The sequence below is a fragment of the Centrocercus urophasianus genome, unplaced genomic scaffold, assembly GCF_019232065.1.
Source record: "Centrocercus urophasianus isolate 14NV4802_14NV808 unplaced genomic scaffold, USGS_Curo_1.0 seq_11, whole genome shotgun sequence".
NCBI classification, from domain to species: domain Eukaryota; kingdom Metazoa; phylum Chordata; class Aves; order Galliformes; family Phasianidae; genus Centrocercus; species Centrocercus urophasianus.
Window position 1 is genome coordinate 57661905 of NW_024884253.1, and position 18292 is coordinate 57680196.

The 18292-nt window shown below is 37.3% G+C and overlaps 1 protein-coding gene across 1 annotated transcript in view; it reads right to left on the reverse strand.

The window, feature by feature from the left end:
- The window catches only part of ERP44 (endoplasmic reticulum protein 44), a 45568-nt gene that overhangs the window by 13635 nt on the left and 13641 nt on the right, over positions 1–18292 (reverse strand). Inside the window, exons 2-6 of the mRNA XM_042808887.1 lie at positions 12421–12493; positions 10832–10871; positions 7404–7519; positions 1432–1616; positions 788–903 (exon numbers count right to left, since the gene is read on the reverse strand). Of these exons, the coding sequence (XP_042664821.1) occupies positions 788–903; positions 1432–1616; positions 7404–7519; positions 10832–10871; positions 12421–12493 (530 nt within the window). The remainder of the gene's footprint in view (positions 1–787; positions 904–1431; positions 1617–7403; positions 7520–10831; positions 10872–12420; positions 12494–18292) is intronic.

Sequence of the window (18292 nt, forward strand, 5' to 3'; positions counted from 1 at the left end):
TCTTTTTCCTTTCTCTTCAGAAAACACAGGAAGTGCTTGAGAAGTTTTGTTTAGATAGATGAAACAAACCCTAACCCTTCTACCTTAATCCAGTGTCTTCACTGCTCTTCATTCATTACATCCAGTTCAAAAAAGTTCTAGGGCAACTGTATGTATGGATGATACTAGCTGTTATACCACAAATTCCTGCTCTTGAATTGTAGGTAGACTGTAAACCACTGCTTCCACATTAATGCCCAATCACTTTAAATTGATTGTTCCTGGTACCTTAAATACTGAAAAGGGAGTCTATACAAATTGTGTTTTATTATGCTACTTAAAAGGAAAATGACTTATTTCCAATTTATTCTGATCTCCCCAGTGAACATCTTTTAATATTTTTATGTGGGAAAAAAAAAACAAACAAAAATCCCCAAACCCAAACTTTCCCAACTCTTCCCTACTTGTTCCCCTCCAAGGAAGCAGAGTTTTCAGACACAGCTGTCAAGCAAGCCCTCTAATGTTGAAATGATTGACAAATAATGACAAAAAAAAAAAAAAAAAAAAAAAAAAAAAAAGGAGGTAAACCAGTTAGATTTCACAAGAGACTGGAAGAACAGTTTTCTTCCTTCTCTTCCTTCACTTTTCTCAGTGAATTTAACTAAGAACGCCTAATCTCTTTAGTTATGATACATTGAAAGTATTTAAGAAGTCCTATTAATTAAATTGTATACAACTCATCCACATCATTTCAGTAATGAAGTCATGCAATTGAAGTATTAAAAAAAAAAACAACAAAAAAACTTACCCAAAGGCAGAGAGGAATACACAATCATCGTGTAAAATATTTGCTACTCTTTCAAATGTTCTGTAATTGTCAGAGTCCTTTTGCTCAAAGTACCCAATGATATTTCTTCTGCTGCGCTGTAAAGACAAAGATTACACTGTAAGTTGTAAAGACAAAGATTACACTGTAAGTTATCTCAAATTATTAAGAACTGTCAATACTCCAAAAGGATATTAAATATGGAGATGCTGTTTATTTATTCAACAGTTAACCAACAAGTATGCAAAACATTTCTTTCCAAATGATGCACATTAATACAAAGACTAAAAGATTTTAATCTTCAGAAACATCATTATGAGTATTTTCATAATGAAATATTATCATTTTGTCACAATACAAGATTATTTCCAGATGATTAAAATTAAAATAAGTAATTTGGTAGTGGTGTTACCATAATAAGATTAATGCAGTTGAAGGAGGGATGATATTGGAATAATTCGTAAAACTGGAGTTAATGTTATTAGTTCTAGTTCATTTTTGAATTTGAATTTGAAATTATCACTCAATATTTTTGAATGGAAAAACCCCCAAGAAGTAGAAGTGTTCTTCAAGTATGTTATCTTTCACACGCTCATACTTAGAAGGAAGGAACCTGAAAAACTTACATCAACAGTATTAATTTCTTCCAAATCCTGGACCTCCCGAATAGGATTGCTCTTCTGCTGTCTGATATAATCTGCTATTGCTGTCACAGACCTCTGGCCCCTGTATTCTCTCTTCATCATCATTCCATTCCGGAAGAGCTTCAGCGTTGGGTATTTGCTTATCCTGTATCTCTGAGCTATATCCGCTACAAAATCAATTCAGAAAAAAGTGTACCAATACAGAAGAACACTAAGCACGGTATGTTACACATCCATACCTGCACACAGAAGTGGAGCCAGCAGTCACACGTTATTGAAGAACAAACTAAAAAAAATCAAATCACTACAAGAGAGAATGCTTAGCAGCTAAGCCCAGTTCTTAACGCTTTGCCTCACTGCAAAATACTGCAAAATATTCCAAAGTTCAATCTATCGATTTTGACTGAGAAAAGATTTCAGCAGTTTCTTAGATATCCTATCAGAGCTATTAAGGCACTAACTGTAGTCAAAATTGAGGCAATGAGATTTTTATCTCCAAAATTCATACTAATTTCTTGAGAAAAGACTAATTACCTACCAACGTATTCACTATGAAGTGTCAGATCAATATCTTTTCCTCCTTTCCAAACCTAGTACTTTTTAGTTACAGTATGCAAGAGTAGCCTCCAAGAAGGCAGGAGAGAGAGCAGTGAGGTGCTGGAACAAGCAGCCCAGAGAGGTTGTGGATGCCTCATCCCTGGAGGTGTTTAAGGCCAGGTTGGATGGGGCTCTGGGCAATCTGATCCAGTACCTGATCTAGCAGTGGCTACCCTATCTGCAGCAAGGGGATTGAAACCTGATGATCAAACCATTCTGTGATACCCTGATAAGCACAGCCATGGAGGCATCACTTTGTATTTGTTCATCAGAAGAAAAACAACATAGGCAAGCCAGGCATTGCATCTGCTGCCTCTCTCTTGTTCATACAAGGACCTTTGGTCTGACGGTGTGTATCATAATTTGACCAGGGTTTGATAAAAGACAAGGAGCCCTACGTACCAAGGTTACACATCCAAGCCTCTCATAAAGCTACTGAGATTCAAGACTTCTTATGCTACAAAACTCCACATCCAGAGAACACCAGACTACCCATTTCTTCCCTCCACAACATGAACTTTTTCTTTCAGATACTTCCATTGTCAGATGATGATGCATGCCTTGCAGAATCCCCACCTTAGGAGGTCTTGAAAGTTACCGAAAACAGACCTTTCAGTCCCTACAGCTGTGAATCTTCATCAGGGAAAGAAGTTGCATAAAGAAATTGACAGTACAGGAATGCCCACTGCCAACACTGAATTTGAACATTGCTTCGTAATGCGCGATCTTTATAAATTACAGTGAGATTCCGTGAATACTGGTGTTTGAACTAACACAGAGAGATGATAGCTCTACACAAGGAAGTATTTGAAAGCCACCCTTTCACAGAATATAAAATGCAAGTACATGAAAAACTATTTGAATTCATTCACAAGTCAAACAGAGTAAATCTTAAATGTTTCATTAAACTCTGGCATTTGATACAGGCAGAGTTAGCACAAGACGACCAACTACATTACACTCCCTTAAAATTGGAAATACACAATGCAAATACGTGGAGTATTGTTTGAATTCATTCATAGATCACATTAGTTATAGTAAACCCCTAAATTAAATTTTAAAATATTTCCAGACATTCTTACTGACTGTTTTCTGATGGAAGAAAAAAAAGAAGTGCTTGAAAGAGCTAGATGGGGCTAATCTCCTTAAAGAAAACCAAATCGAACTTGTTTTGCATTGCCAGTCATTTCTAGCTCAGTGTCACATATTCCTCCACTCAAAGAAATGATGAAATCTGCATTGGTGGGGGCAAGTCAGACTTTTCACAAAGCACTTCACTATTACCTAAGCTACAGCTTCACACACAAATGCAGCCTATGGCTTCCTTCTCAGATGGCTTCAGAGTTCATTACTCCAGGTTAAGATCACAATACACCATTCAAAGAGTTGAGCTAGAACATGAGATCACGTCACTAAGAATCCAAAGTCCACTGTTCCTAAATTAAAATTAAAAGTGGAATGAACATACTAAAACCCAGCATGAAGACACACAATTAAATTAGACTCCTACTGACGACGTAGATTAGAAGCTCCTTCTTACAAAAGGATCACTTACAATAATCTGAGTATGATCCCAAGGTTTTTCTCCTCTCTATTAAGCTTCACTTACAGTTTCTTTGCTTGCCACTCTTTCACGAATGTGGCACTACATTCACCTTAATGATGTACTATGAAATACTTCACAACAGTTCTTCCCTCTTAAACCACTCCTCTCACGACTTGCGCACAATCGTAAGACCTGGCAATATTCATATGAAACAGAGCCAGAAAAGACCCCAAGGGGCCACCTAAATTTGGCATCCTACTCTGATACTACAATACTGGTAACCTACACAGGTACAGGAAAAGCAGTCGATGTTCTACATCAAACTCAGTTACTAAGAAGCTGAGAAACAGCAAATTCACACACCTTCTGCTGCAAAGGAGCATTCACAACAACCTTGCCTACTCCTAGCAGAGCCTCATCAGTAGGTATCCCATCACCTTCTCTTACAGTCTAACAAAATGGCTTTCCTGAGGAGAGCCATCAAGAGCCTCCCAAACTACCACCACTTTTGTTTATTTTACCCCCAAACAGCTTTCAGACAGATTACTTCTTTCCTAGCCGAAATAGCAGGAGCACAACAAAATCTGTATATTTGTTTACAGTTTCATTTAACTTCATTCCTTCTTCATTTACGAACTTCAAAACTTATCACACTGAGTTACTTTGCTTAACAAAAGCACAGTAGCAATACAAGTAATTCTTACTTGATTTTTTTAAGACTGACATTAGCACACCTTATAGATCCAGCAGTTCACTAACATGTTTCAAAAGAAGAGGAGTTCCCTATGGAGTCTGCCTAGTAAAACACTTCTCAACATCCCACCCATAAGAAGTTTTCTGTTTTGAAGTACAAAGAATTGATTCAGACTAGTTTTGTTCTTCGGGGTCTTTTGGGTTTTTTTTGTTTGTTTGTTTCTTTGTTTTTAATCTTTCAAGCCAGAAACCACTTTGTGTAAAAGGAAGTAACAGTATGGTATATATTTTAATTCATAAGAATTCTGGACCAGAAATCCTAATTTTCAATTCACAGAAACTATTCACAGTTCTCCAGAAACACGAGTCCCTCTGTACTGCAATATTCACTTATTTACAGGAGAAGAGAAACACAGTCATTCTGTGGTATGAAGTGGGTTTCTAACATTGCTGCTTAACACAAAGAAAAAAACCAAAAAAGCACAACCACCTAAAGGCCAACAAAAAACCCCAACAAAGTAAAACCTTCCCAATAACACACATACAGAAAGATTTCTTATGATATTCTAAGGGAAGTTACTTCCTAGGTATTACATGCTTAGAATAAAGGTATAATTTCTCTAGCATAAGTCTTACTAATTTCAACACACCAAAACCACTGAAGATTTTAACAGCAAAAAATGAAGTGGAACTTAGATACTTATGAGCTGTAAAAAGATAAGGTCTTGAAAACAAAGAACTTGCCTTAACAGATTCACCTTTAATGTATGTTCCACACTGGTTTAACGAGCAAAAATAGCCTAAAGACTTAACATACACATTTGAATTATGACCATCTCCCAGAATACTGATAAATTAAACCTCTCTATGTGTTAATATTTAGAATTTTTTTTTTTTTTAATCACATTGTTGCCAACTATTGCTTCTCAGAAAAACATCTCTGTATTGCTTATAAGAGCAGACAGAATGCTGGCTTTGTCATTAAGCATCAAACGTTTGGCAGTGCATCAATAATTCTCTTTAATTTGCTTTGCCCTCAGAAGCTGGTGTGAGCTGCTGGGACCTGCGGAGTGCTTCAATAATAGTGCATTAAATGGAAAGTATCTATGCCTAGCTGACCATTTGAAAGCTATTTCTGAGCGCCCTGAAATCAGCTATTTGGGTTCCCTGCAGAGCATTGGTTTCAAAAAGAAACAGATTATTTGTAATGCAAATAATCCACCATCTCTAGATCATCATCTTAATGGCCAGCTACTAATGAAATCTGCAGGCATAAACACCCTGAAAATATTAGCATGTACCTTTTAGTGTTGCTAAAATACAGAAATAAAGCTAAAACAGGAGGAAACAAAACAAAACAAGATAATAATCTAAACTCCAACATTTAGTAAAGTAGTATAGGTGGTTCAGTGTGGATAAGTATAGTAAAAACTATTGCATACATTAAAATCATAGAGTTAAAATACTTCACTGTTAGGATATAACCAATAACTGTGTGCCACGAGATGTCCCATTGCTTACAACTGGCAAATAAACACTGAAAACCAGGAACAACATAGAGGGCCTTATTATTTTAACTCAGAAAGGCAGTGCTACTTGGAGAAAAAGACTCATCTTCATGATAGAATTTTGTTTTTAATTTGCACAACTTACAGTTCGTGCAGCAGAAGACATGTTCATCCATTCATTAAATTAGGAACAAAAAGACTACAGAGAATCAATCTTCCAGTACTAAAAAAAGAGATCATAACTCTTGGTTGCCTTATAACTATCTTTAACTATCTAGCCCACTACACTTATCGCAGGGGAGGATTTAATCCCAGATGCATTTATGGTTCCCATGGTCATGAACTGGTCCTACAGATCTTTGAGATGGGACAAAATCTCAGTGGCTGTTCCCAACAGTTTGAAAAGTCAGCTTCAACTACAAGTTGATACTGTTTACTTATTTAAATGTATTTTTATGCTTGAGATCTCCTTGAATTGCACAAATTAGAGTTCTGTTTTGTTGGGTGTCTACACCAACATACACAAAATGGAACACAAATTGCTGCTAATGGAAGATGCTCAACTGAAGTTACTGGCTTTTACATTTGCAAGATAGCAAAGATACTTCAAGAGAAAAATCCCCTCTAGTACCAAAACAATTAGATCACCAAAATGAGAGAAGAAAAAAGTAAATGCAATCAGTTACTTCTCACAGAGATGCAATTTTTTTTTTCCATGTTCTTTCTCTCTTTAGTACTTGAAACAGAGCACTGAAACACAACAGTCAGGCCAGCGGTAAATCCCAAAGACGTGTTACAAACTAACAGAAATTCATCAGCTTTCCAAGTATGATTGTTCCTGCAGACTAACAACTTTGTAAAGACTAAATACTATAGTTAGGGTCAAGTACAACCAAATCTTTGTTGGGATTCGAGGCCAACTGGCAACTTTCACTACACTCTTGGATTCCTAAACTTCCATAAATAAACTACTGGGCAAACGTTGCTCTTCCAGAAGTACAGAATAGCAAAGCATATCTTACACTAGGAAAATCACCACAATAATCTCAGTGCTACCCATCTGTTCGTCAGCAGGTAACAGATGTTCCTTACATTTTACTTATCATGAGATTAACAAGAAACATTTGGGATTAATATGATAATAAAATAAGTATCTTTTTCATGTATTTAGGGGAACATACCAAAATAAACAAATATTTCTTCATGTATACAAACAGAAGGAGAACAGCTCTGAAACTACCAAGTATGCAAAAAGCAGCTTGCAGTTCACTACAACTCTTAGAGAAAACAGCTGAGCAAAACACGTGCTGACCATCACTCCTTTTTCTTGGCTGTTTTGCACCAGTGCTTCTTGATCCCTGGCCACTTTGCTTTGTAATTACATTCCCTTTTTCTCCCAATAAACAAGAAAGGCTGAACTGATAAAAACTGCACATCTATGAAGAAAAAGAAAACGCAACACTGGAAATTGCCCTGACAAATTTTGAAGAGGTTCTGTGACACATACAAGCAACAGCCTCTGGACTAAATGATGGAGCAGGTCCAACCACACCTTAGACTGCTTTCTATTGGCAGGATACCACAGAAAAACTAAATTGAGATTTACTTACAATGCTGATCACAGTCCACTCTAGCAAACACTACTTGATTCTTATCTGGGTATTCTTCCTTAATTACATTAGAAGCCTCCTCAAAAATAGGATGCAACATTTGGCTGAAGCGGCACCTGTGGAAAAAAACGCAAGGTTACAATTTCAGAATATTAACTTTAAAAAATTTAATTGTAGATTAAGGAAATATTTGAATAATTCAGGCGGAAAAAGAAATATTCTAGAAGAATACAAAATTCAAGACGTGTTCCCATGCTTTATCAGTTTAACAAACAACAGTAATCAACTAAGTCTTTAAGAAATATACTCTGATATTCAGAAAGTTTGCTCATCATTCTTTTCCTACCCAAATTATCCCTGGACAAGATCTAATAAAAGACTGGCACTGCTGACATTTGAGTATTCATCTATGATCACTTTCAAGAAATATCAGAGAAAGAACTATACAACTTCTGCTGTTAACCATGTAAGTAATGCTCATTATTTTATTGCTCAAATTTGGTGGAAGTTACATCTGATTTAAACAGACTGCTATTAGATTACTGTGACAAAAGAATTTCATGGGAGCCAGATTTTGATGAAAATCTTCTACTTCTGTGCATGAAAAAGGCTGTAGATGTTCATAAATGAGGCCCCAGACATTTTGGTGGTTTTGAGGAGGTTAAGGTCAAACCAGTGCACCAGTCCATCATTAACATATCAGTAAAAGAACTTCATCTGTTCTTCCAAACACACAGCAGATCTTTAACTTGAAGTCAAAACAGCACTATGGAAGTCATCGGGACAAGACCTCAAGGAACACCTCAAAGCAGATCTGCAATAAAGCAGCTTGCTCTGAAGGCTGGCGCGTGGTAGCAAACATTCCAACTACAGAGGAAGGTTTTCCTCTCAAAATACAAGCAGGGCTGAAGCTCATCTCCCAAGACAGATCTGACTCTAGCCACAGCAACTGTACACCACGTTTATTTAGCATGTATACGTTACATATGGCTTCTTTGTCCTTCATTTTCCTCCACCATTACAACAGTACATCCACACTTGTCCTCGTTCAATTCACATTATATCATAGGCTGACAGTACACAACATTAGGAGTCTAATCCCGAATGTCTCTATATAACAATCCTAATTAAGGCTCTCATATTTTAAATTTACAGCCCACTGTAATGGCAATCAACTTGTAAGCTTAGACAACTACAACAGCAGGGACTGCAGCAGGGGCTGTGTTAACAGAGACCTAAACCAGGACTTTCGTTGTATTTCTCTACCAAGTTTTAAAATACTATCTTCCCTACATCACAGGAAGCATCAGAACACTCATTTTTAACTTGCTGTAGATTGCCTTCAGCAAATAGAAAAAACACCCAATGGCAACAAATGCTACACTTCAGTGTATTAGAAGTACTCTCAAAAATTCTACTGGTTTTACTGTTCCTCGTGTCAATAGAATTTGAAGGGGTGCAAACAAACTGAAAACAAAAATTGTCTACAAAATTACAGAGACATATGCAAAGGTTACTACACAAATTAAATTTGGTATAATATCTATCATTAAGCAAAGATTAAATGAAAACTTCTTCACCAAAATGTCCATTTTATAAGAAAAAGCAAGTATTATTTTTTTCAAAATCACTTTCAAAATCAATTTAAATGAGCTGTTAGTAGAATGAATGATCAATAAAGGCAAACTGTAACTTTATCTTACATTTGTGCAACTTGCTATTTCTAGACCATACGGATCTACACATACATGGAATGTGAAAGAGGTGAAAAGAATCAGAACTTTAATCCGCTCGATGACCTTTGATTCTGACAGTCAACATTTTGTGCTCACAAAGCAGAACAGCAAGTGGAATATTTAAAGTACAATATTACCTTGGTTTATATATTTGTTTAAGTTATAAAGCTATATACACCCAAATTCAATTTAAACAAGGAACAGAGAAAGTGATTTATTTCTCTGACCTCGTTTTCAATATGAATTTGCATATTAAATTTTATTTCCCTCGAATACTTTACTCATTTGCTTATTGTTAAAAGGTTCTTTTAGAAATACTAATGCTTGAACAAAACATTTAACGTTACTTTTAACACTATCAAAAAATGAAGTACGGGCACTTAAATTCATTCTAACAATGATTTTATAGGCAAGTTAAAAATCAAACAGTTCCCACTAAGTTTGTCTTTCACAGTGACTGACCTCACATTCTTCCCTTTTCTACTTGCTCAAGTTTCACAGAATCGCAGGGGTCAGAAGAGACCTTAAGAGATCATCAATTCCAGCCCCCCGCTGTAGCAAGTTCCCTACAAAAGGCCACACAGGTATGTGATATTCAAGATAGGTCTTGAATATCTCTGTGGAATGAGATTACAGGCCCTTTATCATCTCTGTGGTTCTCTCCTGGATTCCTTCTAGGAAATCCCTACCATTTTTGAACTGAGGAGCCCACAGCTGGACACAGTAGTCTAAATGCAGCCTTACCATGGCAGAGCACAGGAGGAGGATCAACTCCCTCAACCTGCTGGCCACATTCCTTTCAATGCACCTCAGGATACCATTGGCCTTCTTGGCCACAAGTGCACACTGCTAGGGTGGCCAACCTGCAGTTCACCAGGACCCCCAGGTCCTCTCCGCAGAGCTGCTCTCCAGCAGGTAATCCCCTAACCTGTACTGATGCACGCAGTTATTCCTCCCCAGGTGCAGGACTCCACTCTTGCTCTTGTTAAACTTAACCAGGTTTATCTCTGCCCAATAATCCAGTCTGTCCAGGTGCCAATTAATGGCAGCACAGCCTTCCAATGTGTCAGCCACTCCCCCCAGCTCTGTATCATCAGCAAACTTGCAGAGGGTGGGCTCTATCTGTTCATCCAAGTCACTGATGGAGATATTCAACAAGAACAGACCACCCTCAATTCCCTAGTTTTCCACCTGGAAGGCTTTCCATTACAGATCAATTTGACTTCTTCGAATGTAATGTCATGCTTTTTGTTTACCAGTACACATGTAGGGGATCAACAGGGAGGAAAGTTTAAAATAAAAAAGGAATATTTTGAACAAACTTACGCTAAAAATCAAAAACTTTAATGAAACCTGTCTTGCTACGAGTTAAAAAAAAAAACCACAAAAACAAACAAACAAAAAAAACCAGCAGCAATAAACCAAGTTATTCCTTACTACCACAGAACCTTTTATTCTCTGACAAAGGTCCTGAATGAAATGAGAACAGTAGAAGGGGAAATAATCAAGACAAACACGTACACACACACACTACAAGACAAATAAAAACTAGTAGGAAAGATCTAGTTTGAAAGCAACGTAGCAGTGTATCTTTAATTAGAATATAATTGCTAAAAATAACAGTTTTCTAAAGGAACAAGTTTAAACATGGCAGAAAGAAAAAAAAAAAAAACCAAAACTTTTATAACTTACCAATCAGCATAAAAATTAACTAAAGCAACATCTGCATTGTCTGGGAAGGCAAGAAGAAAAGAACCCAATGTCACATTGTGAGGCAAAGTTCTTGGCATTTTAATCTAAGATTACAAAAAATATGCATAAAAAATATAAAAGCTAGAATTTCTAGATTGTTGAGCTCACAGTCTGCTGGAAAAATACTAGCATAAATCTTAGCTGAAATATAATCTATAGCAAGTGGGAAAGTGATGAAGGGGGCCTATAGTCAAGCATTTTCTGGATATATTACACATTAGATATGACAATTCTTAAAGCATAAGATACAAAATAAGTAACACATCAGACAAAATTCTGAATTTACATTGAAGATACTGAAATCCTGAAGCTGTACTCCAGTATCTCTCTTAAACATTACATATTTGCAAGTGCTCAAATAGTTAAAAAGCTGAAGTGTTAGCTGTTCAGGTTAGAAGAATGACAACATGTGGGCTGACTGTGCAACTTGCTCCACATCTGTCTTATTTGTTAAGATACTGGATACAAGGGCAAAATGCAGCAGAGAAACCTTCAAATTCCTCCTCTAACAAGCTAAGGAAAACACTTGAAAAATGCAATACTACAGTGATAAGGCAGCAAAATAATGCTCCTTTCAATATTTTAAAGGAAAAAAGATTTCAAAATCTGAAAGACACATGCACTTAAAACCTCCTGCTTAGCAATAAACTGTGACCTCTGCACAACAGAATAACCATGCTGTAAACTGATTTTTATTAGTAGTAATGGACTAGATATTGAAGAAAAATTGTAACAAATATTTGAATCATATGGCAGCAGTCACATAGCTCATAGAATGGTTCTACATTTTTCAGCATACAAAAAGGTATTTACAAACAGTTTTTGTCTAGTCATACATTTACTACACAAAGCAATCCTGCAGTCGAAGGCAAATTAAAACCAAATAGCTCCTTTGAACACTTCTCATTAAAAAGGATATTTTTATGAATGTGTTTGCAACAACACAGGGTTTTTCTTGTTCCCCCTCTCTCCCTTATCCCCCTCCACAAACACAATTAGATACCAACAAATGGCCAAATGGCATCCTTTTCAGACAAGATATATCTGTTTACTTTAAGGCACTTTAAGTATTTTAAATACTAATTTGTGTCTCTTTTCTATGAGCCATTAGAAATCAAGACAACATTTAACCTGAGAAAAAGAACAGCTGAACAAGCAAGGCATTTAATATGACCCACTACCATGTGTTTCAGTTGCTGCTATTTTTTGGGAGCTCTTAAAACACTCTTCTGACAGGCTTTGGCTATTTATAATTGAAAGTTCTCATCTGCAAACAAGACACTTGGTATTTTTCTTAGACACTTCAAATTGTCGTTTGAATTATACTGAAGTAATCTGTTAAGCAATACGTTAAGTTAGCTGTCTGCACAAAACCTCTATGCAGATTACAATTCATATTCTCAGAGCGAGGGTGTACATATTCATGTAATAACATTGCAAGATTCTCACAGATAAGTGACTGTATACAAAGTAGTCTGTACACTGTGCAAAGCAAAAAAAAAAAAAAAAAGAAGATTCAAAGTACTCACTTAAAATGTCATCTATATTTCCGCTATCTAGACTTGTTATTTCACTTCTTGTTGGATTAAAAAGCCAAGACACCTACAAGAGAAACCAAACCAGTCAGGTATGTAGATATTTCAACAGCAAAGCAGTAACATTTCAAAAGCTAGAGAGGAACAAACAGTGAAGTAACTACAAATCAATCCAAGCACACCAGATGATAGCATTTGTCACAAATGCAAAAATGAACATTGTTTACAGATATAACATTCTTGCATTCTTGCACAGTTAAAACAAAACTGGTCATCTCTTCATATAAGGCTTTATGTTGGTAGAAATTTATGTTGGCAGAAATATTACTGATGATATTCGTACCCTTTAGAAAAACTTCTGTTCTTAAATGTGTTCTGAAGAGAGAAACAAAACCAGCATTTTAGACACTCACCAACCCTGCACATTCCTAAGGAGTGTAGGCCCATCCATTTCACCCAGTGACAAATAATTTCTGATGCTACTTACAGGACTTGTCTGGCTAAAAGGTGTCACAATAGGTAATACTTGCAAACGCATCCATTTTTATTGCTTTTTAAGAAAATACAAGGTTGCAGTTAGTTTAATTAGATAGCTCTAATATCTACATGTAAACATATCCCCTGCATCTCATCACTGCCTCTGTATCAGCACGTAATTGGCACAAACTTAGCAGACCTGGTAAGAACTGAAGAAACCACGTCAGCTGTATCATTCAATCTCAAAGCAACACATTGCTCTTAATGCACCTACCCTAACAGCACAGTTTTATGAAAGGGCATGCTCTCACAATTCACTGCAATAAGCATAGTTCTTTTACTTCAAAATGCAATGGAGGAAAGTACTAATGTGTGAATTGTAATATGCTTGTACTTTGGAAGAGGTAACTGTACAAGTCTCCGATCACAATATAAACTCTTGATCTGGGATGCTGGCATTTCCTACTCAAGCAAGACAGTCAGAAAGTCAGCCCCTCTTAACTAGGGCCAGAGCGTGGACTAAATGCTCTACTGAGACATCTTTCAACCTATTTTCTCCAAAGAGCCTACAATCTTTCAGTTGAAAGGGATGATAGGAAAGGGAAAGGAAGGTTTTCAGTAAAGAACTGACAGAAATGCACACAGGTCAAGAGGTCATGCAGAAAACAGAAAAATCAAACTAACACAGAATATCCTGAAGGGGCCCACAAGCATCATCATGTTCAACTTCTGGCTCCACGCAGCACTACCCAACCCATTCAAACTCTACATCTGAGAGCAGAGTCCAAATGCTCCTAGAACTTTGACATTGAGGCCATGCTCGCTGTCCTCTGGTGAAGTCTTTTCCTAATCAGCAATCCAACCAGAGCAGGTTACCAGAGAGCAGAGCGAGCTCAGCACTGCCCCTCTGCTCCCCTCATGAGGAGCCGTGGGCCGCCATGAGGCCTCCCTCAGTGTCCTCAAGGCCTTAGATGTAGTTCTTGTAGCTGCAAAGAAACTCTGCTTCTGACCACAGAGGCCTGAGGGCTGCTTTTACTAAAGACATTGGGACAGGGGGAATAAAATAAAGCTAAGAACAGTATTCAAATCCCAGTGTGTGGAGAAGCTGGAGCACCATAATACGAGGATCTCAGCATTTCCAGATGAGCCTGAGATGTCTCCTAAAGCAATGCCATGGCAGTGGCTGACCACCTAAGAGTGTGATAGATTGAGGAAACGACTACAAGCAGTGAGCCCCCAGGGCATGCTTGTCTTTGACACCCTTTGCACTTCATCAAGAGACTAATTCAATGCCAAACATCAACTCTTTCAGCATTTGTCACAAATGCATATCATATATCGACTTCCCAAAAACATTAAACATAGTGGATGTCTGCTTCCATTACAATCAGTTTTAAAAATGATGGGAATCTTTTGCAGTGAGATGCTGTCAATAAGTCTGAAACTATCAACAGAAGCAGCACATAGGTGAGGTTTCCAGCAATGATTTTCAATTCCTTTGGATTTGTGCATCACTAAACACTTCTTGGTGAAGACACTGGTCTCCTTGTATTTCCCATATAGAGACTGCTGGGTTGTACAGAGTCTGTCATACACTAAAGGTTGACAGCTCAACAGCTGCTGTAAAGCAGAACGTCCATCACTGCTTTTCACTTGCTATCTAGACATTACTGTACAAATCTAAGATTCTGGAGGACCTTGCACAGCCCTCCTGTGGCACCTGAAGTCTACCAGAAGCAAAAGTCCAACTGCTGGCTTCTAGATGATGGTATAGAATAAAAAATTATGGTTGAATTCACAGAGGAAACTACCAGCAGAAGGACACTGTCTGCCATAAAGAATCTGAGTAAGCAAACTGTGGAATGCACAGGTTGTGGCAGCTCAGTATGGGGGAAGCACCTTTGAAAAGCTTTGTAGCTTACTGCAGTCTAATCAGCTAGAAGAGAAAACTCTGCCTTCAGTCCTTGCAGAGGAGATAGCCACCATCAGTACAGGCACCTCGCTATCACCCCTGGCTTGTGAGAAGCATAACAAAAAACCTGTGCTTTGCTTTGTGGAAGTGCAGATAGGAGTACTTACATTTTTGGCAATTGGTCAGTTAAGCCTGAGTGAGTTAGCATACTTTCTTTTTTTTTGGTACACGTTACAGTGCATTAGATGTGTGTGTAACTGAAGCAGCAGTAATGATAAAACAATAGTCCAGCTGTTATTGTTAATGCAACAAATAGTATTACTCAAAATTCCTCTTACCGGCTGTCATCTGATCCAACCACAAGTGACTGCAAAATCATTAATGTACATTCCAGGGCTTCAGCTGCCCTGCAAGTTCTCAGAATCCTCTGGCTGTATGTTTGAAGATCACAGGGCTACCCCACCTGTACTGCTTACAATCTCCAACAATGCTTGTTTACTAAGAAAGACCAAACAACCCTGTAGAAACTTCAAATGTCGTATTTTCTTAACATAACCAAACCAGTTAGATATCAATTTCTTAAACTACGTGGCTTTTTCTAACACAAATTTACAGCAGCAGCAGCATTAAACCTATCTAATTGGTTGAACTAAGCATAAATTAAACATAACATAGATAAGCACACCATTTGCAATCAGGAAACTGGTTGTGTTATTCAGCAGATGTACTTTAATGGACTAGGAACTGTAGTTTAATTTGTAGACTGCTACAATATGCCTCAACTTGCAATGTAAATATTGAACAGCCATATCAAACTGTAGGACTTCCTAGCAAATAAAATCCCCTACTAAACTTTATGCTACATACAGAAAAAGTACATTAAAACTAACACTTCTTTACAGAACAAATAAGGTTTCTGGATACTTTATTAACACTTATTTGCAGAAAAATCTGGCGCAAGCTACAGGTAGTGAAAAACAAATACCCCAGATGTCTTCATATACTGAAGGTAAGAACGAAGTTAAGCTGTAGATCCCACTGCCCCTCCAAATTAAACAGAAGTGGAAAACTATTGAGACTGAAAACTTATTTCCCCAAAAGCTACATAAATCTCCAGGTAACCGAAGTATTTTTCCTACTAGAAAGGTTCCATTTTGTCAAAATATATTCATAATCAAATTCTTAAACATTTTATACTGACTAAAAAATTGTGGTGTCAAAACTTTCACACTAAGTATACAGAGTCAATGGAAAAAAGCTTTCTTTCAAGAAGTGTCTATAAATATGCAAGCCTCACTCCAGCTCAAGCTTTCATCAACGTATAATGCCTGTAAGGAAGAAAGCACACCCTTTTGACCCAGTAATCTTGCTGTCCCCAGAGATTCAAGAGAGTTTATGGTATTGCTAGTATTAATATTTAACATGAAGGAATACAGATTCTAATTCAAACTGTCAAGAAGCTATGCTGTTTTGAGAATATCTTCTGACCTTTGATGAGGCCCGTGAATGATAACCCAGGGGCACAAAAGAAAATATTTTTTGAGGAAATGTTTTCTGAACATCAGTTGCACACATTATAAGACAAGCCTTGAACTTACGTTCTGAAAAACATAGTGGCTAACAAAAAAGCCTTTTTTTTAAATTATGATTTTAACTTTAAGTGCAAATTTAGTATTCCATTGGCCTACATCAGACAGACAGACAAGTAACCAATTGCGGTTGTAACTGAGAAAAGAAATAACCCAACCAACTGCACAAGACCACTACAAACTCACTGGAGAAATATAACACTGCAAAATGGTAACTGGTGATGTAAGTAGCCAGTAGAAAACAATTCAGGCAGCTGCCCCTGTATCAGACAATTAACTACATTTTGATATGATTGTGCACATTGCTGGAGTGAGATTGTACATGTTTTCAAATGCTAGAGCCACTAAAATCCAAAAAGAGAACTAAACAGTTGTGAAAGTCCACCAAAAAATAAAGATACAGTAGAATATTAAAATTCTAAATAAGAGCGAAATTGCACAAGTTAGACGAACATTGGCTTATAATTTAACAAAATACAGACTAAAAGAAAGAAAGCACGGAAACCATTTATGAACGCATTGCTAAAAAAAGTCAGGAGCCAAACAACACATTCAGAAAGATAAAACGTAGTTGATACAGGGGGAAAGGAAGAAGAGATGACACACGTGTACACATATTCCTCTTGACATCAGAAACTGTTGAATGTTGTCTGAATAGATGATCAGCTCAGTTTCCTGGAGATTTCTGAAGATAAAGCTGTGGATATTTTTCATTGGGGAAGCTCAGTGAGTACAGAAGTACTACTACTGCTGCTGCCCTAGTTTCTTCTAAGGAAATCTTAAATATTATGCAGTAACACGGCAGAGATTTCTTTTGCATTTGTCCTTTAAACCAGGTACTGCACTGTAAGAACCAGTGAGAGACACAGGTGGAGATTCAGAAATCACAACAAAACTCACTTTAGGTTGGAGCAACTAGTGCTAGGAGCCAGTATGTACCTGTTTCTGAGAATCAACTGCACAATGGTTGACATTTATTTGTATTTTTCCAACAGACCACCTCAAAGCACTGCCAAACAGTGATAGTACCCTCTACTGAGGCATGAGACTACCCAAGTTGCCTTATACAGAACAAAATGTCTGGAAAAAACCCATCCCATTCTCTTTGACACACTTCCCAAAGGCAAACCTCTGACTTCAAATACCAAATCTCACATCCTTTTTACAAAAAGGAAACAAAAAAGAACCCAATCTAAATGGCTCTCCTGTTGACAGGTCAGCTGTTCGGTATCCACCACATACACCCAATTAACAAAGCCCACTGGTTATTCAGGGGGTTTAGGTCAAGCTTTTAACATTTTACTCTTAGCAATTAGCACTGTTGGTTCTTCAGTCACTGACTGGATTGAAGAGACTGACCTATGGATTTAGTGGCATTTCCTTCCTGAGATCATTTCATTTAAAGAAGAGTCTTAACAGTTTAACTGTGCACAAACCTTAGTACTACTTTAAGAAAAAAAAAAAAAAAAAAAAAAAAAAAAAAAAAAAAAAAATAAAAATTTTTTTGTGTTTTTTATTAATGGTTTTTTTTTTTTTTTCAAATATTTTATTTCACAGTATGAAACAGAGGTCCCCACTTCCAGAGCAAACCCTGTTCTTGGAGCATTATAATTTCTAATTAGCAGTACACCTGCAAGGCAGTCAGGAAGCCCAGCCTTCATTTCCACTTGCTAAACTCCCTACTTATCCTTTTCTCCTGCTGTGAAACCCTAAAGGCACACAATTGAACAGTCTCTCTCCTCTACCCAAAGCCCTTTTATGCGTGGCAGCCATCTCTGTGCCACCTGTGATCCACGCTGACATACTGAAGTTACTGCCTGAAGTCCCAGCCCCATAGGACTTTGTGGCTGACTTTCAGTCCCTAAGTACATCTTCCTTATGCATGCTG